Source organism: Dipodomys spectabilis, unplaced genomic scaffold (assembly GCF_019054845.1).
Source record: "Dipodomys spectabilis isolate Male_0828 unplaced genomic scaffold, ASM1905484v1 ptg000046l, whole genome shotgun sequence".
Taxonomy (NCBI): Eukaryota; Metazoa; Chordata; class Mammalia; order Rodentia; family Heteromyidae; genus Dipodomys; species Dipodomys spectabilis.
The window spans coordinates 10,760,281-10,783,346 of record NW_024870723.1 but is presented as its reverse complement, the minus strand read 5'-3'; the positions used below and the strand labels follow the sequence as shown (position 1 = coordinate 10,783,346).

Genomic DNA, 23,066 nt, shown 5'->3' with positions numbered 1-23,066 from the left:
GCCTGCCATCGATGGTGGCATTTGGTGCCACTGTGGGAAGCCCACTTGAGGCATTCAGTCTGCTCACCTGCTTGCTTCCTGCCCTATCTTCTTTCTCCACCTTCTGGAAGAGTGGAAGGCCAGGCCGGAGCAGCCTGGGCCCTGGGCCTTCCATCCGTATCCCTGCCTCCACACTGGCCATCTTAACTCCGCTCACAGATTTAGGCCAGGCTGGGGCCGTGCCCCGCCAGGGCCTAGGAAAGGAAGCCATTCAACGTGAGAGGTGCCCGGCCTCAGGTCTGGTGGGGGAGCAGACCATAAATCAGGTCCCACTCCCACCCAGCCGCTAACAAGCCCGCTGCCTTCCCGCCTACCTGGGGTCCCTGCCTCGGGCTCCCACGGCGGCCTGGACAGCCAGCTGGCCAAGGCCTATACCGTGCCTTGGCCTCCGCCCCCATCCACAGCCCCCAGATAGATAGGGGCATTTTTTTTTCTTTTAGAAGAGAAAAAAAAAATAGACCTAAATGAAGAGAAACACCAACAAAGGAGGAGAGAGGCCTGCGGAGTCACGTGGGGGCAGAGACCAATTGGGCCTCTGATGCCCCCCCCCAAGGCGGGGAGGAGGAGGAGGAGGACGGACACGGACAGGGCCAGCCTACTGTCTGTCCGCCGCCCGCTGCCGTGCGAAAGAGTTCCTGGGCGCCTACTATCACAGCTGCCCCACCTGGGCTGCCGGAGCCTGTCCACCCTGAACCCGTGCCCAGTGTCCACCCACACCCAGCGAGAGAGCTCTCCTTCCGCTCTGTAAGTGAGGGGCCTGGGTCCAGGCCTCTAAGGGTCAACCTCCCTCCTCAGTGCCTCCTTACAGCCTGGGCCGGCCATTGCTTGCTTTGCCAGGTGGCCAATGTGCACTGCTCTGGTAGAGACAGGGTCTAGGTCTCCCCAGACCCCCTTTCCCATTATGAAAAACCTCCTCTTCCCTCCGGCTGCTGATGGGAGGAGCTAGGGCCTATGGCGACAGACTCTATGGGGTCCCTTGTTGTCCCTGTCCTAGCTGTGGTGGGTTGTTCTCAAGGGTGTTTTGATCTGTAAGTGTCTTGAGGGTCTCTGGGCCTACTTTGTGGACTCTGGGTCTCCCTGTCTGGTGTGTGTGGGGGGGGATTCTCTGATATGTTTGTGTGTGTTGTGTGTGTGTGTTGTGTGTGTGTGTGTCTGCGTTCTGTAGCTGGGCCAGGGTTTCCTGAGTGAAGAAAAGGCTGAGTTCCAGTGTGGGACTGGGGGACTAGTGCAGTGAGGCCCTGAACTCTGGGCCTGAGCTAGAGGAGCCGGGAGGAGGGGGCTAAGATGGAGGAGGACGGAACTGCTGTCTGGGAGCCCAGCCCCCACCCCCTAGGCCCTGGCCCAGACCTCTGCCCGCCTGCTGCGGCCTCCTGGCACTGACCAGGAGCTCCAGCAGGTGGGCACTACCCTGCAGATGCCCCCTGGGAGCCCGGCCTCCCCCCCTCCCCTGCAGCGGTGGGCTGGGGGCTTCTTTTTCCCCTACGGGGGTGGAACCCTGAGCCCACGCACGAAGCCCCTGCCTGTCACGCCCCCCATCCCAGGCCCACTGGCCAGGGGCAGGGAGCTGCTGGAGAAGCACGAGTAGCCCCGCCTCTGGCTGCCGGCCGCACATGCGCGGTGTCTGGGGGCTTGGGTAAGGGGCTTTTCCACTCCCTCGGGTCTGGTTCTCTCTGCCCTCCCCACCGAGGGTCGCCCAAGGAGGCTCACAGCACCGCAGACACCCCATCTGCGGGGCCCGTCTTTTTCACTTTACATGTGGAGAAACTGAGGCTCAGAAGGGCGTCTTGGCTGGCATAGGAGGCCGCAGATTCTGGGATCAGGGGGGTCTTTGGGCCTGGGTTGGCAGCCCCAGGCGTCCGGGCTCAGAGGGAGGCTCGTCCCTGTGGGTACCCAGGGGCGGGAGGGACCCGCAGGCCTCTCCCCTGCCCTCTGCCTCAGTGGCTTCATCTGGAAAGCCAGGAGGGGCCCCGTTGGACGTCCTCAGCCCCCAGTGGCTCTGCCCATGGCGGCCCCGGGACCAAGTTGTCCTCGAGGCTCTCTGACTCCGCCCTCCGCCCAGCGAGAGCTCCGTGGGGTGCAGGGGTGCCGCTCCCCTCCCCGCGCCACCCGCCCAGCTCCCATTCTCCCGGCAGCGATTTGGTGCTCACCAGACCTTGGAATCTGGCGAGGTGGGCCGACGCGATCCCCCTTTCCAGCCGGGCGGAGAGGGGCTTCGCCCCGCCAGGGTGTGTGTGTTGGGGGGGGGGGGTCCGCGGGAACGCCGGCCCACTTCGCAGACGGGGAAACTGAGGGCTGGAGGGGGGCGCCTGGCGCCTGAGGGAGGAGACGCGGCAGGGTCAACGCAGCGCCCCGGGGAGCCAGACCCCGCTTCCACGCCACACAACGACCCGCAGCCCTCGGTGGTCCTGGCCGGGCCCGAGGCTGGGCTTGCGGACCGGAGCTCGCCTCCCCCTCCGCAGGCGCGCGGCCCTGGGGCCCCGCACCTGCCTGGATTAGGGGGCGTTCGGGTCCCCCGGGTTCCGTCCCCTCCTCACTCGCGGGCTGCGGTCTGGGCCTGGGGTGGGAAGGAGAGAGTTGGGGGTGAAGACGGGAGCGGGCTGTGGGGAGGGCGCGGGCTGGGGGGCGCGGGCCGGGCTGTGGGGAGGGCGCGGGCTGGGGGGCGCGGGCCGGGCTGTGGGGAGGGCGCGGGCTGGGGGGCGCGGGCCGGGCTGTGGGGAGGGCGCGGGCTGTGGGGAGGGCGCGGGCTGGGGGGCGCGGGCCGGGCTGTGGGGAGGGCGCGGGCTGGGGGGGCGCGGGCCGGGCTGTGGGGAGGCGCGGGCTTGGGGGGCGCGGGCCGGGCTGGGGGGAGGCGCGGGCCGGGGGGGGCCGCAGGCCGCGCCTCCGCCCCCAGACACCGCACGCGCGCTCTTAGCGCGGCCCGCCCGGGCCCCGCACAGGTTGGCGCGGCGCGCAGGGCTGCGGAGGGGCCCCGGGTCCCAGGTGCGCCTCGAGCCGCCGTGAAGGCGGCGGGGAGGCGGGGTGCGCCGAGACCCCCGCCGCCAGCCCCGCGCCTCCCCGCCCCCGGCCCGAGCGGCCGTCATTGCGGGCGGGCGGCGCTGCGCCCGGGTGCGGCTCCTCGCCGGCGGGCGGCGCGGGGCTCCGCGCGGGCGGGCGGGACGCAGGGCTCTGCTCGCAGGATCGGCCAGGTGGACGCTGGACGGGCCGAGCGCCTCCCTCCCTGGGACTCGGACTCTCCGCCCGAGGTCGCCCCCGCCCGGGGTCCAGCCTCCGGGAGCCGCGCGCTCTCCGCCCGGCCCGCGCCCGCCGTCCCCCCGCGCGCCACTGCACGGCTCTCCGCCCGACGTCTCGGTCTCGGCCGCGCCCCCCGGGGCCGTCGCTGCGCGGGCTTTGTCTCCCCGGGTCCTCGGGCTCCGCGTCCCCGCGCCGTCGTTTTCCGCCGCTCGCGGCTTGGGGCCCCCGGGCCGCTGGGCACCGACTCTGCGGGGCCCCCGCCTCGGAGCTCGGCCGCCGCCCACGCCTCCGGCCCGCGACCCTCGGGCGGGGCGCCTCCGCCTCCCCAGGTTTTCTCTCAGCGTCTCTGTCGTGCTCCCTGCCTCGGTCTCCCTTGGTGTCTCTGAGTCCTCATCCGCCTCTCCTGGGTCTCCTCCATCTCTCTCGGCTCCGGTTCCGTCTCTTTCGTTACCTATCAATTTCCTGTCTGTCCGTGCGTCCATCTGTCTGTGTATCAGTTCTCTATCCATCTATCATGAGTCTATCCATCTACCATTATCCATGTATAGCATCTATTTATCCACCCATCGTCTTTCCACCCTCACCAGTTATTTGTCCATCTACCATCTATCCACACGTATTTCCACCCTCCAGTTTGCCTATCTATCTATCCATCTACCCACCCATCCACCCACCCACCCACCCATCCGTCCCTCCGTCCGTCCATCCATCCGTCCGTCCATCTGTCCATTTACCCATCCATCCATCCGTCCATATGTCCGTCCATCTATCCGTCCGTTCGTCCAGGCATCATCTTTGAATCTCGTCTCCCCAGGTTTCTCTGGCTCTGCCTCTGAGCGTCCCTGTCCCGGGATTTTTCTCCGTGGAGCCGCGTCCGTCGGAGTCTCTCGCTCCTTCCCTTGCGGGGTTCACCGTCTCTGCCCCCCTCGCCCCTGTGGTCCCCAGAACGCTCGAACCCGCGTCCCACTCCGCCTGGGGATCACCGGCATCTCTCTCCCCCGCGCCCAAGCCCATCCCGTTTTCTCAGGATCGGGGTTTGTTGTTGTTGGGTTTTTTATTTGTTGTCGTTGTTCTCAGACAAACGAATCGGGATCGAAGCGCATCGAATCCCGGGGTCCCGGATCGGGCGCGGCGGGCGCGGCGCGGGAGGCCCCGCCGGGCGGGCGGCGGGCAGCCCCCTCCCCACTCGGGGGGCCCGGGCGGCCCAGGCTGCGGCTCTGGAGCGGGGAGGAGCGGGGCCGACCCGGACACAGACCGCGCACCGCGTGTTTGGAACTCTCGCGGGGCGTGGACGGCGAAGTGCGGGGCGTAGGGGGGGAGGACGGGTCCCCGCCGGATCGCCGTGGGCCCGCGGTGACCCGCCCGCTCCTCCTCCGCAGGCGGACGCCGCGGGCATGGACTATTCGTACGACGAGGACCTGGACGAGCTGTGCCCGGTGTGTGGGGACAAGGTGTCGGGCTACCACTACGGGCTGCTCACGTGCGAGAGCTGCAAGGTGAGCGGGTCGGGGCCGGGCCGGGGGCTCGGTGCGGGGCCGGCCGTGGCGGGCGCGGCGCGGTGCGCACCTCCGCGCTCACTCGCCGCGGCGCCTCTGTCCCCGCAGGGCTTCTTCAAGCGCACGGTGCAGAACAACAAGCACTACACGTGCACCGAGAGCCAGAGCTGCAAGATCGACAAGACGCAGCGCAAGCGCTGTCCCTTCTGCCGCTTCCAGAAGTGCCTGACGGTGGGGATGCGCCTGGAAGGTGCGCGGCCCGCGGGCCTCCACCCCGGCTTCCCCACGGCTCCCCGCGGCTCCCCGCGGCCCGGGAGACCTCGATGGGACTGGGAAGAGGGGCTGCGGAGAGGGTGGGGTGGGGGAAGCAACATCAGCCTTCTGGAAGTTTCTTAGGCGCCTGGCTATTGCCCCCCCCTGGCATTCATTGGAGCCTGGAGGAGGGGGGGGGGATGTTTGCCAGGGCCCCCCGCTGAGGCTGGGGTGAGAAGCATCTGAAAGTGAGCCCTGGAGTGGTGCCTCCCCCGAGAGAGCAAAGCAACCCCTCCCCATGAGGAGTTCCCCACCCCCACAGATTCCCCACACCAGCCACAGCCAAGGCCTTCAACGCCTTGACTTCAAGTCCCAGTGCCACCTCTTGCAGGCTGGGGGACATTGGGCAAATTCCTTAACCTCTCTGCGCTACAGATCCCCATCTGGAAACAAAATGAGCTCGCAATAAGTAGTTCTTTCTCCTGTTCCTGGAGAGCTATGGTGAGGGTGAAGGGAAAGCCTGAGGAGCCTGGTTTTCCCAAATACTCAGCAGATTGTCTGTTGTTAGTTCCATACGTTCTGCTTTTGTGCGTTCTCACTGTCCAGCCACCCGTGTGTCTGTCCATCCATCCTTGAGCTTATTCAGCCCGCGAGATTCTCTTCCTTGTCTCAACGTGAAGGACTAAACTCCAGGCTTGTGTTTGTGCTCTGCCACTTGCTCCCAGACCTCCAGTCCGTTTCTTAGCTTGGCTCTGAGGTTGCTGAAGGGTGAGGAACAATGACCCCGGGGGACCCAGGCCCACCCCTGACCTGCCTCTTCATCCAGACAGGAGGGAGTTAGTTCAGCCAGAGACCTCAGCTATGCGAGGATGCCTTCACCCTCCGCCCATCTGGGCTGTGCGCCCGGCAGGCAGCTGTTCATAAAGTTTCTGAACAACCTAGGAACCCCCCAGAAGCTCTGAGAGCTGCAGACCCCCTAGAGGAGCGACTGCCCAGTGGGCAGGGGACACGGTGCTGTCCCCAGAGCCCACATCCCGGAGATGTACCTGTTGGGTCTGGCTGGTGATACATTCTTGGCAGGCAGAGGTCAGCAAGAGAGGCCCCCTCCCCCAGCCCGAGCCTCAGCCAACCCCAAACTCAGTTCCACACTGGAAGCCAGAGGGAGGGAGCCCCAATTATCTTGTAATGGAGGTTCAGTAGAGTCAGGGAGTTTGTCCCTAAGTTGGATACTGGGCATCCAGCCATGAGCAAAGCTGAGCAAGTTCCCTTTCATGTTACCATCTTCTCATCAAGCCCTGAACCCAGCGCTCTCAGCCTGGGGGTGGGGGGGGGCATATGCATGATGCACTCAGCATGGTAAGAATGGGCAGTGAGTAGACAGGATATTGAGGAGATTCTGCTGGGTAGATCCAGGAGTACATCCTGGAGGAGGTGACATTGAGGCTGTGTGTTCAGCAAGCTCAGAGAAAGATGGGGTTGAGGAAGAGGGAATAGCAAAGGTAGGGTAGGCACGGAAGAAGTGTCAAGCAGAGAAAACGCAGGGTGGAAGGGCCCCCAGGGGTTTGGAAGTCTGAGCAGGACCTTTAGCAGCTGAAACTGCTGAAGAACCTGACTCCCATCTGCGGGGGGGGGGGGGGGGGGGATGGGGAGGGGGGAGGGGGGTAGGAGAGGGAGCAAAGCAAGTAGCAGAGGGGGTGGCGACACAGCTTTTAGGAGCAGGGTGCTTAGGAAGGCAGCGGTGATGCCTGATGACCCCCCACTCCTGCCCCGTCCTCTTCCCCACAGCTGTGCGTGCTGACCGCATGCGTGGTGGCCGGAACAAGTTTGGGCCCATGTACAAACGAGATCGGGCTCTGAAGCAGCAGAAGAAGGCACAGATTCGTGCCAATGGCTTCAAGTTGGAGACGGGTCCCCCCATGGGCGTGCCACCGCCCCCTCCCCCCGCTCCGGACTACATGCTGCCTCCCAACCTGCATGCACCTGAGCCCAAGGGCCTGGCCTCTGGTCCAGCCAGCGGGCCACTGGGTGATTTTGGAGCCCAGGCGCTGCCCATGGCTGTACCAAGCACCCACGGGTCCTTGGCAGGCTACCTCTACCCTAACTTCTCTGGCCGCACTATCAAGTCCGAGTACCCAGAGCCCTACGCCAGCCCCCAACAGCAGCCTGGACCGCCCTACGGCTATTCTGAGTCCTTCTCTGGGGGGCCCACTGTGCCGGAGCTCATCCTGCAGCTCCTGCAGCTGGAGCCCGAGGAAGACCAGGTGCGGGCACGCATCCTGGGCTGCCTGCAGGAACCTGCCAAAAACCGTTCCGATCAGCCCGCGGCCTTCGGCCTCCTGTGCAGGATGGCGGACCAGACCTTCATCTCCATCGTGGACTGGGCCCGCAGATGCATGGTGTTCAAGGAGCTGGAGGTGAGTCCCTCCTCCTGGCCCACCAGCCTCTGGCTCTGGTGTGTCTACCCTCTTGCTCAGCTGCCCATGCCCTGACCTCTGTCCCCCTATAGTCGGGCTGTCCTGGGTACTGCTACCCCTGCTTACTGGGGTTCCTTCTCCCTCTCTATTTATTCCCTGGCTCCTACAGCCTCTGCTGCTTTGATTTCTGCCTCTGTTTCTTCGCGCTGGCTCCTTCCCGCCACTGTCTCCAGGCCTGCGTGTCTCTAGGGCGACACCAGTCTCTGGTTTGCTCTTGGTCAGGGTTCTTGTAGGAATCTCCCCTCCCCCGCCCCGAGACCCTGGGCACCTGGGATTGCACCTGTGCTGGAGGAGGAGTCGGGTTGGAGATTCTAGAGCCAGCTACTGATCTGGCTAGATAAGGCAGCCTTGCTCTATCTCCAGACCCAGAGTTATGGCACCTGTGGCAAGAAAGCAGCAGGAGAAATCGAGGGCAGATGTAGGAAAGAACTTCCCAGTCGCCAGGCGCCCGTGGCTCAGGCCTGTAATCCTAGCTATTCAGGAGGCTAAGATCTGAGGATTGCAGCTTGAAGCCAGCCCGAGCAGGAAAGTCTGTAAGACTCTTATCTCTAATTAACCACCAGAAGACCCGGAGTGGCAAGGTGGCTCAAAGTGGTAGAGCACTAGCTTTGAACAAAAAAGCTCAGGGACAGCGCCCAGGCCTGAGTTTAAGCTCCATGACTGACCAAAAAAAAAGTAAATAAATAACAAATTCCCGGTCTTGTCACCTCGTGCTGTGAGGTGTTGGAGGCCTGGGAGCTCCCCCTGCGGTGCTCTGGTTGCTTAGGAAGCCACTCTTGAGGCCCCAATCCTGGCCAAGGCCATCATTGCCTGGCGTGTGTTCAGTTCCAGCCTATTGGTTTCTCTTTTTCCCAGTTCAACCCCCTGGCTGCCGGGGCCGCCTGTAGCCTTGAACAGCATTGTCTGCTGATGCCACTCAGACCTGAGCTTCCTCTGGGCCTGTGGCCAGATGGGCTGGGGACACTGTCTCTGGCTAGCATAGAGAGATACCTGGGGTAAGGAACACTGAGGCACAGGGGGCCTGGGGTCAGGCCAGGGAAACTCTCGAGAGTCAGCACTGATGGAGGGTGTGGTTCTACTGTGGAGGCCTGCCATGGCTGAGAACTGGGGACATGCCATGTCTCTCTCACAGGGGGGGCTTCGCACCCCAGACCCCTTGCCCCCTGCCCTGCACTGATGCTGGTGGGGGGAATATCAAAGGGAATGAGGATCCCAAGACTTTTGGGTGGGCTTCCAGCTTCCTTGGACACTTCCCATGAAGCCCCTGTGTAGAGGGGCGGGGCTGAGCATTCTCAGCCTCTCTGAACCCTGGGTCCAAGGGCAGGGCACTTCCTCTGGCTGCCTTCCTAGTCTCCCGGGGCTTCACGCAGGATGGGAAGGGCTTTTGTCCAGTTTACTGAGTGTTTTTTCCTGCTTCTGGCTTCTCTGTGGTCAATACCTTCCTGCTTCCCCTTCCCAGAAGTCCTGCATGGAGCCCAGGAATATGAGCCACGGTCACTGCTCCATGACCATAAGGGACCCTTGCAGATAAGCACCGGCCCAGGCCTCACAGGGCCTTTCACTGGCCCAATGGGCCCTGGGCTGGTGTCGGCAGAGACAGGTGTGAGGGTCCAGAAAAATGAGAGATGCCAAGTGATTCTGTTCTCCCTTTGGCTCGCCATCCAACTGCTCTCCTCCAAGCAGACAAAGGAGAGTTCCAGCTCTGAGAGAAGAGCAGAGCCCTAGCTGGACACTGGGGACATTGACATGAGGTGAACCCAAGAAGCTGCCAGGCTTTAGAAGACAAGCACATCTAGACATAGCCACGGTGCCCTGGGCTGTGTGGGCAATGGATGGGGCCAGAGGGAGCCCGATGGGAGAGCACAAAGCTACGGAAGTCAGAGAAGATTTCCAGAAGAAATCAGAGGAGACCAGGGCGTGCAAGCAGTAGGAACAGCAGAGGCAAAAGCTCAGAAATGTGCCAAGGCCTCTGGGAATTCCAGGGGGTTCTATGAAGCAGGGCTAGAAAGGTTGGTGGATCAGAGCAGAAAATGGATGCTGGGGGCAGTGGGTGGCAGATACTCTGAAGAGCAGGCTAAGCCCCTCATCCAGACCAAGAAAAGATCTCAGCCCAGAGCCTGAGCCCTCCACTAAGGAGCCCGTGGCATCTTCCCCACAGGAGAAGGAAGGTGCAGTCATGGTGGGACTCAACGGAACTGTCAGGGACACGCAATCCTCAGTACTCTGTGGGCTTTCCTCTTCCTCTGTCTCCATTTTCCCACTTCCCACTATCATAGCAAGTTGGGCCTGAGTCCTGTTACCAAGTTCCACCTCTGCCCCTTACTAGCTCAGCCACTTTGGCCAAGTGACTAGGCTCCTCTGCGCCCTTTCCTCACCTGGAAGGTGGGAGGAATGGTGAGGGTTTGGAGAGTGGGGATGGGGAAGAATTCCTGACAGGGCCTGGCACACAGGAAGTTTCATCAGTGGGCTCAGCCCCTCCCTTCCTGCCTGCTCCTGGCTGCAGTGTAACACTGGATCTCCACTGGCAGGCAGCGGAGGCCTGGCCAGGAAGGGAACAGAGGGAGATACATTGTGTCTGTGCACCTCTGTTACCAGAAAGATGCCCCTACTTTGTCCTGGGCTGGTGAAACAACGTGTTACCTTCAGGGTAGCAGAGGCTTATCTTTCTCTGCTGCTCAGTGGGGGCAGTGTCCTTCCCAGGAGCTCAGCCCCTGGCAGGGAGGGGGAATAAGGGCCCCCTAAACACTGGTCTCACATCCGTTCACCCTGGACATCCGCTCCAAGGCCCCACTGGCTGCAGATCTAATTGCCCAGATAGAGGATTTTGTGGAGGCCGCAGGAACCGTCAGCCCTACGCTGACAAACGATGGCTCCTCACCATTCCACTCGGCGTGGCAAGGGCTGTGGCCAGCCCAAGACACGCCAGCCACCAGAGTTACTGAGCCACTGGCCTTCAGCTGCCAGACCCTCAGACCCCAGGGGCTCCAGAGGAGCTTGCTGGGGGAGAGGTCAGCACAGCATCCATAAATACCCCTTCTCTAAGGCAGGCTGCACAGTGTGTCAAGGCTCCGGGAAGATTTGTGGCAGGCCCAGCAGACAGGCCAGCCTGGGGAGGGTCCCTGGGGCCAGGACTGTAAATGTCCTTGTTCTCAGGGCAGCAGGGAGGCCTGAGATGGAGGGTGTGGGGGTGGGGGAGGAAGCTGTAGGTTGGCTTAAAGGAGGCCCTTACCAACCTCCTTTCTGATGTAGAGGGCTGGAAGCCCCCACCCTCTGAGTTGTTTGTTTTGTGTACAGGTTTTAATTGTTAGTAGAAAGGTGATGTACGAGGGGGTTGCAGTTTTCTAAGTCAGGCAAAGAGTACACCCCTTCCCTCACGCTCTCCCCATTTTTCCCTCCTGTCCCCACCCACAAGTTGTACAGCTCATTTTCAACACAGTGTCTAGTGAATACCACTGCTGCATTTGTTCACCCTTTGTCCCTCCATTTCTGTGCCACTCTTAGCCTCCCAAAGACATATAAATGAACAAATGAAACCAAAAGAAAAGAACAGCGAAGGAAAAAGAAAACCCTCTTGCTTCCATCTCTTGGAGTTCATTTTGCTAACTATTACTTTTGCATGATCAGATGTACATGGGTATTGTGCCTTTGTGTTCTTCTAAGAATATCCTTTTCTGAGTTTTTATTATTATTATTATTTTGGTCAGTTGTGGGGCTTGAACTGTGGGCCTGAGGGCTAGTTTTCTACCACTTGAGCCACAACACCACTTCTGGTTTTCTGGTGGTTTATTGGAGAGAAGAATCTCACGGCCTTTCCTGCCCCGGCTGGCTTTGAACCATGATCCTCAGATCTCAGCCTCCTGAGTAGGTAGGATTATAGGCGTGAGCCACAGTGCGCCGGGTGTTTTTTTTGTTTTGTTTTGTTTTAATAAGGGGATGGAGGATGCGGAGAGTCAATATGTCTGTCTATCCCCAGGAAGATGTGAGGGTCTGACAGGAAAGCTTGTGTAGCCTGTGTGGGGTGGGGCCGGGGAGGGAGTAGAACCCTGGCCAGCTCCGCAGAGCCTGTGGTAGCTGATGAGCTATGTTCTGTGTCTTCTTCCATTGCACAGAACAGCAAGTCAGGACTGAGAGGTGCTTGTGGCTAGGTGGGCACTTGAACCTAGGCCTGGATACCAAGGCATAGGCGCCAGTTGCTTCCTTCACTAGCCATGGGCCAGGGCTGCGCTGCCCCAGGACTGTGGTCTGGGTACAGTCGGCTCCCAGGCTGGGCCAGGCAGGGTCACCATGACCCCTCTGCCTGCTGTCCCAGGCTCAGTCCGCTTATCTCCTCACTCGCTTCTTATCGCTCTTCCCCCCACCCCCACCCGTCCTTTCGATCTGGGCACAAGGGTATCTGCAACTCCTGCAGGGGGTGGGAGGCCTGAGCCCGGCCCACACAGTCTCTGCCTGAGGCAGCCGCAGTGGGTCTGAGTTTTCCTTGCCTCTACTATGATCCTGCATGGGTGCCTCCCACCCAGGACCCCCTAGATGAGCTCAGTAAGGGCATCTGGGCAGAGTTCCCTGTCTGGTGTCCCCTAGGCAAGCCTGTAGGCTGGTCTGTACTGCAGGCACAAGTCACTTGGGCAGGGCTGGATGTCCTGGCTCCTTGAAAAGCATGATGGGAAAGGCGGCCCCTACCCAGGACTGGGGTTGGGGCTTGGTGAGGTCTGGGGCTGGGTCTTAGTTCTAACAGTGGGCTCCAGGGCCAGGGAAGGGGAGAATTTCTAACCCAGAGATAAGATGAGGGAACATGGAGGAGACAGAGGCAGTAGCACAGAGCAGGAGGGGTGTCGACCTTCCATGTTGCTCACCTGCTGTCTGGGCTGGGCAGGGGTGATCGTGGGGCCTGGAGGAGCTGTGCAGAGATCAAGGCAGGCTCTCCTCTTGGTCCTCCTTGCCCCTTCTTCCCGAGAAGGCCCCAGAGGGGAATGAGGGGCCTTCCAGCCCCTCGAAGAGAGTGCTGTTTCCTAGCCCCAGGGCAGTACTGCCATGGGGTCTGGGGAAAGGGCAGAGGTCTGCTGGCCGAGAGGGACAAAGATACCCAGACACCAGCCCTGCTTTTGAAACCCCCCAGCAGCAGGGAAGAAAACCACCTAGAGGGGGAGGAGGGCACCTAGGGCGAGAGGAGGCTTTGTGGGAAAGACTGAGGGCTCATGGAGAAGCCTCCATTCCTGGGGGCAGGGGACGGGGCTTTTTTTGTGCCTAGTGATAAGGAGCACACATCGAGACCCAGGCAGAGCCGCGTGACCTTGGGAAGGTTTCTTTTCTCCATAAAGTGGTCTGGCTGACCCGGCCTCACAGGGCACCATGGTGACAATCCTAGTTCCTGCTCATCACAGGAGGAGAGGGCTGGGTTCTTTCTGCACTGTGGAATCCTAGGAGGGCTCAGAGAGGGGTCTAGGGTTGTTCTGAATGCACAGCAAGGCTAAGTTTGTACTCATAGGGACTGTGGACCAGCAGTGCCCACCATAACCCTGGCTTGGTCTACCTCTAGGGGACCCCCAAAGAGTCTGTCCTGTGCGGGTGGTAGATTCTTCCCCTGAAGATCGCTTTGGGTCAGCTTGCCATGGCTTGGGTGCCAAAATGTATCATCCTTGCCATAAGAAAACACAATGGAGAGGATTACAAATTTGAGGGCTGGTGGCTCACGCCTGTAATTCTAGTTACTCAGGAGGCTAAGAGCTGAGGATCACAGTTCAAAGCCAAGCTAGGCAGGAACGTCCACGAGACTCTTATCTCTCATTAAACACCAGAAAAACAGACGTGGTGCTGTGGCTCAAAGTGGTAAAGTGCTAGCCTTGAGTGAAAAAGCTCGATAGCTCCCAGGTCCTGAGTTCAAGCCCCACGACAACAACAACAAAAAACCCAAAAACCCACACATAAAAACCCCACAACGACATCCTCCCGCACCCACACTGGAAGGACCACAAGCAGGGACCTCTGGTCTTAACGCCAGGTACACACGGCAGCCTGAGGCAGAATGCGCCTGCGTGACTGTTCTGTTCTCCTTCAGACAGGAGGCCATGCTGTCCTGCTCACCGTCTTGTATATCCAGGCCATGTAGCGCCCGCTTTCTCCTCATGGATCCCAAAGTTCTGCAGAAGGCCCAGTAGAATTCCCTGTTGCTCTTTATTCCTTGCTCTCGTAGCTCCTTGCTACTAATTGGTTTGGCTGAGGCCACAGGCCAGTGGCGTCCAGGGTTGAAATGGCTGGCAAGCATTGTGGGTACTCCTGTACACATACATATTCTCTCTCTCTCTCTCTCTCCCCCCCCCCCCTCTCATGTGTGTATGTGCAAGCAGATACTGTGGCTTGAATTCAGGACCTTGTACCTTCCCTTGGCTTTTTTTTACTCAGGACTGATACTCTACCACTTGAACTATAGCTCTACCTCTGGCTTTTTGCTGATTAATTGGTGATAAGAGTTTCATGGGCTTTCCTGTCCAGGCTGGCTTCAAATTGTGATCTTCAGATCTCCACTTCCTAAGTAGCTAGGATTACAGGCGTGAGCTCTGGGTGCCTGGCTTTTTATTTCTATTTTTTGAAATACGTATTTTCTGGGTTTAACATGTGCCAGACCCCCTCCCAAGCCCTGGTCCCCCTCCTATGAGAGCCAGCAGGTGCACAGGATGGCTCTGGAACTGCAGCAGGCCGCACACGGGTGAGAGGCAGGGCAGAGGCTCTGTTGGACCCTCTCATGAGATAGGGACCCTTGCCCAGCTCACATCCAGATGAGTCTGGGAATTGAGGGGTGAGGGGCCCCCAGCTGTACCCTCACATGGCTCTTCCCGCAGGTGGCTGACCAGATGTCCCTGCTCCAGAACTGTTGGAGCGAGCTGCTGGTGTTTGACCATATCTACCGTCAGATCCAGTATGGCAAGGAGGGCAGCATCTTGCTGGTCACCGGGCAGGAGGTGAGCGCCCCCTCTCCTGGCCCTCACTTCCGGCCCTTCCTTCAGCTCAGGGACTGGGCTGGGGGCGGGGTGGGGTGGGAGGAGCCAGGGCTGGGGTGGGGGGCAGTGGAGCAGCTCCAGAGTGGGGTGGGCAGGGCAACTCTGCAGGAGGTGGCAATGGCACTGGTCCATCTGGAAAAAAAAGTCCAAGTTGATCAGCTGGTAACAGGCCAGGGACACAGGTGGGGCATGGCAGGAACCAGGGCTCTGAGGGGGCCCAAGGGTGGGGGGAGCGGAGGAGGGAAGAAATGAGGAACTGGTGAGTAAGCCAGGCCTTGAATGAATGGCCTCAGAGCCACAACGTGAACCCGCATAGAACAGAGCCTATGGAATAACAGGCCTAGGGATGGGGAAGGAGTGGGAATGCTGGAAATGGAATGGGAGCGGCTGGAGGAGGCAGGTGCACGGGCCAGGGGGGTGGGCCTGGAGGCAGGGGAGCTACCTGGTGAGAGGAGGAGGTGCAGGTGCAGACAGGGGACCGGGATCTCTCCTGCCTGGTGGCACCTGGCTAGGGCAGAGGCTGAGGTTCCGCAGGCCTGGTTCTCCCCCTGGGGTGTCAGGTCATTGGGAGCAGAGTGTGGGGATGAAGGTCCCTAAGGAGTGACTTTGGGACCCAGGCGGGTGCAAATAGGGAGTTGGTGACCTGACTGTCCTGTGGGACCAAGTCTCTGTGGCCCCGGGGGCCGTCCAGCGTGCAGAGGCGGGCCTGTGACGTCTCACCGTGCAGATCTCCACTCACACCGGGGCGCGTGGGCGTCTGCACCTGCTTGTCACCATGGGCACACGTGTAGGCGTGCATGTGCCACTGTGAGTGACCATGGAAGGCCACGTGTGGGTGTGCACATGTGTGTGCCTTCACACCCCGGGCAGGTGTCTGCGTGGATGTGGTGGGCGGGCATGTGGCCCCGCTGTCCCCTGCCACCATCCTCGATGGACACTCCCTACTGTGGCTGCACGAGAGACATTCACTCATTTGTGCTGCTGGGCCTGGCGGCGGCTCTTTGTGTGTGAAGGACCCTTCAGTCCCCCGCCGTAGCCCCTGCCTGGTGGCCCTCCCACTGCCATCCAGGAAAACTGGGGTGTCCAGCTCCAGCTGGCACAGGAGCCTGGGAGGTTCTGGGGTTCTGAGCAGAGGGCTGCCTGCGCCCAGCTCAGGGGAAAAGCTGGGCTCACCGGAACCCCTCCCCCCCAGATCCTGATCAGAGCCTCCTGCACAGGAGCTTGGCTGGTTTTCTCACTGGCCTCTCTGCCCTGCTCTGCTGTGCAGGTGGAGCTGAGCACGGTGGCTGCCCAGGCCGGCTCCCTGCTGCACAACCTGGTCCTGCGGGCACAGGAGCTGGTCCTGCAGCTGCACGCACTGCAGCTGGACCGCCAGGAGTTTGTCTGCCTCAAGTTCCTCATCCTCTTCAGCCTTGGTGAGTGAGCCCAGGGATTGGGCAGGGCATGCGTGGAGAGTCTGGCTGTGGCTCAGGTGGGGTCTGCAGGCTGAGGAATGGACTCTGAAAATGAGGCCACAGCCCTAGCAGGCATGTTACTCTGTGTAAACTACCAAAGTGATGTCCAAGACTTGACCTTCATGGGTGTGGACCCAACAGAGAACCTAGGGAACTCCTGGATGAACAGTCTAGATATGTCCTTACTCACCCCTTTGTCCATTCACTCATGCCTTTTTCAGACAGTCATTCTGCCTGGCACAGGGGTTCCCCACCCCAGGGCTGAGGTGACTGCCTAGATGAGACAGGTAGGTGTGACAGGTGTGAAGGAAGAGAACCAGCCCACTGTCACCTCCCTGCTGGGTCTGGAGTCGCCCTCCCCATGGCCCTGTCCTCCTAGAACAGCTGGTCCGGGTGGTTAGGGACAGAGTTGGAGAGCGATCAGGGAATCTGGGGCACGTGGAAAGGCTTCGTGGAGGAGGGACATGCCAGGGAGGTCTTAGAGGATGAGTAGGGGTTCTCTGGGTGGGTGAATCTTGTAGCAGAGAATCTTGTAGCAATGAGATGGCAAGTTAGAACCCGCAGGATGGAAATGCTGTGTTTGTGGCAGTTGGCACTATAGCCACAGTGTGGGAAGTTGCCTCTAAGAGAGTGGGGTGTGTGGGACATGTTGGGGAGCAGAGAGGAGGAGGGAGCTGGTTAGTGGATGTGGGAATCCCAGTGCTAGGACTATGAGCTGGTCTCTGCAGGGGTGGTGGAGGGGAGAGTCTTGGGTAGCCACTTAGGAACTGCTGTAGAGCTTAGGGGAGAGTCCTGGGAAGGGAGGGTCCTCCAGGCCCCCCTGTGCTTGAGTGCCCCTCCGAAGGGCTCTTCCTTCCATGGGGTGTAGGGAGGCACCAAGAAGAGCCACTTCTCTTCTTCTGGCCGGGCTGTGTGCTTTCCCCCTGCACATTTTCATCCCACTCTCCAGACAATGCGGCGAAGGGTGGGGAGAGCTGGGGCTTGGCTGGGAGAGGCTGTGCATGCAAACACCCGTGCATGTATGAAGCACGCATAGGCATGTGTAGGTGCACACATGTGGGTGGTGTCCAAGGCTGGTGGAGTCCCCAAAGGAAGGGATGGACCCACCAGGATTCTAGCTCTGGTCTCTGCGGGCTTTGTGTGCTTGAGTCAGGCCCTTTCCTCTCTGAGCCTCTATTTCCCCAGGTGTAAAATGTCCACCATCAGCTTATCTTGTTACAATGATGTCATGAGAGAATTCGCATTGCCTGACCTCTGACTTGCCTGACTTGTGCCATAATCACCCTTGGCCTCATGGACAAATGAACAAGCTAATGAATGAATGAACTTGGTGCCCTCATTGAGCTTGGATAGTGGGTGGGTGAGTTAGAGAGCCCCAGCCTAGCAGGCCAAACATCTGGTGAGGTTGGGGCTTTGGAAGAGGAGGAAGAAGAAGAGAGGGTGCAAGGCTTCTTTCCATTGAGGGTTTGGGGTGATTCAGGTGGAGAAGGGTCCTGAGTGGTCTAGTGCAGCCAACCACCCAGGGAGATCGAGGCAGGCCTCTCTGATGTGGTTGGGTCTTGCATTCTGAGCAGTTTTCTGGGAACAAAGGAAGCAGTGTAGAAAGCATCCCAGACTGAGGAAAGGTCAAGCGAGAGAAGGGGGAATCTTGAAAGTCCAGGTAACTGTAGGGGGCAGGGAGGGGTGCAGAGAGGCTGAGCTGCGGAGCCCAGCTGAGCACACCCCGACCTTCCCTTGGGAAGGATTTGGTGCTGCAAGTAACATGACTCCATTTGCGTTTTACTATGCCCAGGTCTCTTTCAAGGTGAGATCTGGGGCTGGGGAGATAGTGTCACCTGAGTGCAGAATAAAGGGTTCGTTAGCTCCTTCCACAGTCGCCCCCCCACCCCATCCCAACTCATGAGGAACTGGGGGAGGGATGGCCACTTGCCTGCAGACTCTCAGGCCACACACTGGGGGATCAGCCCGGGTAGCACCTCCCGAGAGTTGGACAGCCTGAACTTGGGCGATGACTGTTCCCCCACCCACCTCGGCCACCCCACCCACTCCTCCTCTCCGTGCCTCCTCTTGCCTGCCTCCACAGAAGGTGCCATTTGGCGTCTAAATAGCGTCTCAGGCTGCTGGAGGCAGGTAAGGAGGTTTAATTAAAATTAGTGCCTCTCTCCTGGCAATCGCGGTGTTTATGAAGATGGGCCCGGCAGGCATTGTTCCACTGAGGACTTAATCGAAGCTTAATGGATTGACCTAACATTCGATTTCCTGATTCGCATTGAGGCGCGGCAGCAGCATTCCCTTAAGCGTTTGCAATTTACCCAGTGCTCTGCGGCAACAAAAGGCGGCCTGAATAGCAGCGCCACTCGAGGGGCCATTGTGCACAGGGGCGCCTGCCTGAGTCACCGCTATTGGGACAACATTCTTTATGCCTCACTGGAATGAAAAGATTATTCAAATATTCAATTAAACCGTGAAAAGGGGGCTTTTCTGAGATCCTGGGGGCCCCTGCCTCGGCAGAGCTAGCGGCTGCTCCCCGGGGTGGGGCACCATCTCCCACACTCCCACCTCCCGGGCTCAGGATCACCGCAGTCCCCTCCGTCCCCCTCCACCGTGCCATGCCCAGGGCACAGCTCAGGTCCCAGTCCTGGTGGCACAAACCCCATTTTGCAGATGATAGCAAACTGAGGCTCAGAGAGGGATGCACCTTGGCCTAGGCTCAGCCAGCTGGCTGGGGAGCTGGGCTGGGAAGCACTGATCCATGAAAAGGGGGTGTCTCCAGGCTTGCTTGACCCCCCCCCGCTTTCCTGTCAGCTCCCTTCAAATCGTTACACGCTCTCTAGAAACTGGGGGGCATGGGGGACCTGTGGCCCATGTAAGATCCCAGGGTGTCCGCTGTGAAGCGCAGAGTGGCCTCTCTAGGGGAAACAGGATCTGGGGGGCTTTTGGTTGCCTTCCTAGGCGGGGACAGAATAAGAAGAATGTCTGTCTCCCAGACCCCGTTGGGAATGGGGTGCGACCCAGCCTGGTTCCTTAGCCTGCTCTCCCACCATGGAAGGCCGCACACCTGGGTTCCAACCCAGGCTCTGAGTCTGGAGCATCAGCCTCCTCGAGCTGGGGGCGGAGGACTTGTTCCTCAGCACTGTCCTTCCTCTGCTCCTGTTCCTGCAAGCTGGGCCAGGGCTGAGGACAGGAGCACAGTGAATCCTGGTACAGCCCACACCCCAGTGCTCCCCAGCCTTCCCACTGTGTAGCATCCGAGCCACTGCCCTTTCCTCTACGCCCCTTTGCTGCTGGGTGGCCATGAGCTGGTCTCTCTCCTCCTCTGGACGCCCTGCCTCCTGTGGTGAATTGTCACGCTTCCCTAGCTCTGGGGATGGTAGTAGGGTGAAGGCAGGTGGGCAGGATTGGGATATGGGGACAGATTGGGACAGAGATGAGTGAGACTGGTAGATGTCGGTTGCTTCTGGGGAGCCAGCTTGTCGGGGTGACTTCCCACAGCCTTTGAGTGGGTCTGGAGCAGGCTGAGAGCAAGGCCGCTCTGTGCTGTGGAGATTGTTCATCACACTGCACCAGGGCTCCAAGGTAGGGAAAGATGGCCTGGAATTGAACCGCATCTCCAGACGAGAGGAACTTTTTTCTAATGGCACAAAGGTGCCTGATGGCGAAGATACAAAAGGTGCAGAAGAAAAATGATCCTGACTCATGGACTTGGAGCTTGAGGGGCCCCGGGGGTGGAGGACAGCCGCTACCAGACCCCACCATACGCTCTGGGCCGGGCTCGGGTTTCCCTAAATCCACCTATAGACAACACACAGCTCAGCGGGCGCACGGAGGCGGCCAGGGATCAGGGTTGCCAGGAGAGCCGAGCTTCCTGGCGCGGGCCGTGTTAAAGGGATTACAGGGCCAAGGGCTGCGGTCCGCGTCCCACTCCCCCGCAGCCGCAGGGCTGGGGCCAGTGGGCGGGTGGGGAAGGGCATGGACAAGATGACCATCTTCTGAGCCGCTGGAAACGACAGCTTCAGGACACCTGGCTAGGCTTTGGGGATTGCAAGCTGATTCCAAGATTCCTGCTGCTGACCCTGAGCCGGGGACAGGGCGCCAGGAGGGGTGTTGTAGGCAGCGGGGGTGGGGGTGGGGTGGGATGGGGGGGTTGGGGGTTGCTGGCCCTTTCCAGAGGAAGAAGGCCCTTTATAACAGAAGGCAGAGATGACACCCCTCACCCAGGGCCCACGTGAGCACTGGTCCACACAGAGCTGCCCTCCTCTCTCTCTCTCTCTCTCTCTCTCACATACACACACACACACACACACACACTCAGAAATTGCTTCCTCACACCCTGTGGGGGTTTTCCTGCAGCCCCTCCTATATAGAATGGCTGCCTCCTGGACCAGCCTCCTGCTTTTACTTCCTTATATTTTGCAGCACCGGGAATGGAACCTAGGACCTAGCTCATGCTAGGTTGGCACTCTATAACTGAGCCACACACTCCAGCCCCAGTTTTACTTTACACAAATGGATTTATCCCCTAGACCTTCCTGAGCTTCCTGCCCAGTTCTTGGTTTTAAACCTCAGCCCAAGCACTCTGTTCTGTCACTGCATTGTTATGTTGGGAGCCCAGTCAGAGAGAGACAGAGAGGCAGGTGTGTGTGTGTGTGGGGGGGTGTTCAGGGTTGGTGCGTGTGGCTCTCTGGGGGGGCACGGCAGTGAGATGGGGTCCCTCCACTCAGTGTGATTGGCAGGGTGGTGATGTTGATGACAAGGACCACAGGGATGATGGTAGCAGAATGGCTTTGACCATGGTAACCAGAATGGGGCTGGTGTTCCCCTGAGTTTTCCTGGCCTCTCAGGTGGGCATGGCTGCCTCCTTGGGACTGCTTTCACTCCATTTTACAGATAGGAAAGCCGTGATTGAAATCACATACCCAGGGAGGCATTGGTGACGGCGCTGGTGTTGGTGATTGCCCATGTCCGTGCCAGCCATGGCAGTGATGGCAGCAGCAATGAGCGTGGGGATGGTTGCTGGGGTTTGGCTGGGGACCAGCGGGGTTGGTGGGGGAGGCGGTTGGGAGGCGCGGGGTGGGGGTGAGGGAGGAGAGAATGGCTGCAGCGACCCTGTGGCTTTGGTGATCATTGGGAAGGTGGTGCTGGCGACGCACCCACCCCTGGTGCTGATCATGTGCGTGCGGCGGGTGACCACTGTCTCCTGTTGCAGATGTGAAGTTCCTAAGCAACCACAGCCTGGTGAAGGATGCTCAGGAGAAGGCCAATGCTGCCCTGCTCGATTATACCCTGTGCCACTACCCGCACTGCGCGGACAAATTCCAGCAGCTGCTGCTGTGCCTGGTGGAGGTGCGGGCCCTGAGCGTGCAAGCCAAGGAGTACCTGTACCACAAGCACCTGGGCAACGAGATGCCCCGCAACAACCTGCTCATCGAGATGCTTCAGGCCAGGCAGACTTGAGCTCGGCCCTGGGCAGCGGACAGGGGCACCCGCCAGCATGCCGCACAGGCGCATTTCAGTAGGTGACCCCAGAGCCCTGTCCCTAGGCCCCTGCCCCCTGCGCTCTGGAGCTATGTTAGGGTGGTGGTGAGGATGGGCAAGGCAGTACTCTCTAGCCCCTGGCACTTGCCTACCACTCACAGTGTCCCAAGGAGGTGGCGGCTGACCACCCCACCCCCTGGTCTGGGAGGAGATTCTGGATTCCTTGGTGGGACTTGGATGTCCCTTGAGTCAGAGGTCATCCCTTCCCCCCTCTCCTGGGATCAGAAGCAGGAGGAAGGCGAGCGGGCATCACAGGGAGAGAAGAGGGGTTCTGCAGTGCTTCCCCACAGAGGAGGGGGGAAGGTGTCTGTTGAGTAAATTAAGGATGGCTGAGTTTGCTAAATTTGGTAGGGGGTTGTTGACCCTAGAGGAAACTGGGAGACCAGTTAGACAGAAGGACCTCTCCCCGCCCCTCCACCGTGTGACCTCTGCATGGAGACCTCTGATCTGTTTCCAGGAAAGGACATTGCTACAACTCCTCCTCCCCCCACACCCCACAGGGAGGAAAAATTTGGTACAGTCAACATTCCAGCCCCCCTCCTTCTTGGCCAGCTGGGCTGGTACTAAGCCGCAAGGCTATAGGTTTGTTTTTCAATCTCCTAAACACTTCTGGAAAGGCGGATGTACATGAGGCGAGCTGGAGGGCTGATGGATGACTGAGCTGGGTACGGCCATTGCACCAAATACAGGCCCAGGCCTCCTCCCTCCATCTCATATTCCAAGTGCTCCCTTCGGTGCCAGGCCATTTCTTCTGAGTGCTTCCTGCTCCAGAAAAAAAAAAGAAAGAAAAAAAAAAGCTACTGCTTTTCCTCTGTCCTCTCCCCAGGTGAACTGCAGGGGGAGCTCTGGGTTCTCATGGGTGGGTTATGGGCTTGTGTTGACCAGCCCTTCCTCTCACGGTCCAGTCCCATTGGGCCTCCGGCTGCCTCCCTAGAAGCTGGCCTCAGCTCCCTGGCTGCCGTCCTGTGTCTTGAAAGTTACTCTCTGGGGAGAAGCTTTGGCTGTTCTCTGCCCCGCTGGACACCTACTGTCGCTTTCCTGTCACCATTGCAGCTTGCGCTAGGCCAGCCCAGCTAGATGAGCTGGGTATCCCTGCTCCCTGCTTTTTTTTTCCCTTCCCCTTTTTCTTTTCTTTTCTTTCTTTTTCTTTTTTTTGCTGCCCTGACTCAGTCCCCACTCCTGTTCCTGAAACTCAAGCCCCTGCCAAGGCCAGGGACCCACAGCCCCGAAACATGAAGTGCCCTTATGGATCTCCCAGCCCCCCTGCTCCCTGGAATAAATTTTGCAATTAGTTTACAGATAATTGGCTGATTTGCATTCTGGGGCCCAAGCAGGAACTCTGGGATGGGTTGGGGGGGGAGGGGAAGGGCGAGGGTGGGCGATGCCCTGAGCTCTGAACTCTGAGGAGGTAGGAGGACTAGAGAGCCAGGTGGGGACACCAGGCACGGCATCGGGCTGCAGCCACTTCGTCTCTGGGACTTTAAGATGCTGTGGATGCTCAGCTCCACCCTGGCCATGCCAGCTCTGCCATCTTGGCTGAAAGGAACAGCCATTACTGAGCACCCTTCTATGTGCCCTCCTTCATCTCCCTGT

At 59.8% G+C, this 23,066-nt stretch overlaps 1 protein-coding gene across 6 annotated transcripts; it reads left to right on the top strand.

Annotated features, from left to right (window-relative positions):
- Window positions 1–714: 714 nt before the first annotated feature.
- Window positions 715–22,753, top strand: Nr5a1 (nuclear receptor subfamily 5 group A member 1). Of its 6 annotated transcripts, none has more exons than XM_042678759.1 (7): window positions 715–783; window positions 4,650–4,766; window positions 4,875–5,016; window positions 6,804–7,432; window positions 14,326–14,445; window positions 15,752–15,899; window positions 21,145–22,753. In XM_042678759.1, exons 2-7 carry the CDS (start codon window positions 4,665–4,667, stop codon window positions 21,390–21,392), a joined length of 1,389 nt encoding a protein of 462 aa, XP_042534693.1. In that variant the 5' UTR covers window positions 715–783; window positions 4,650–4,664; the 3' UTR covers window positions 21,393–22,753. The 6 variants fall into 6 exon arrangements, with proteins under 6 accessions (XP_042534693.1, XP_042534690.1, XP_042534696.1 ...); XM_042678756.1 differs by lacking the exon at window positions 715–783 and adding an exon at window positions 2,130–2,207; XM_042678762.1 differs by lacking the exon at window positions 715–783 and adding an exon at window positions 2,229–2,264.
- Window positions 22,754–23,066: the final 313 nt, after the last annotated feature.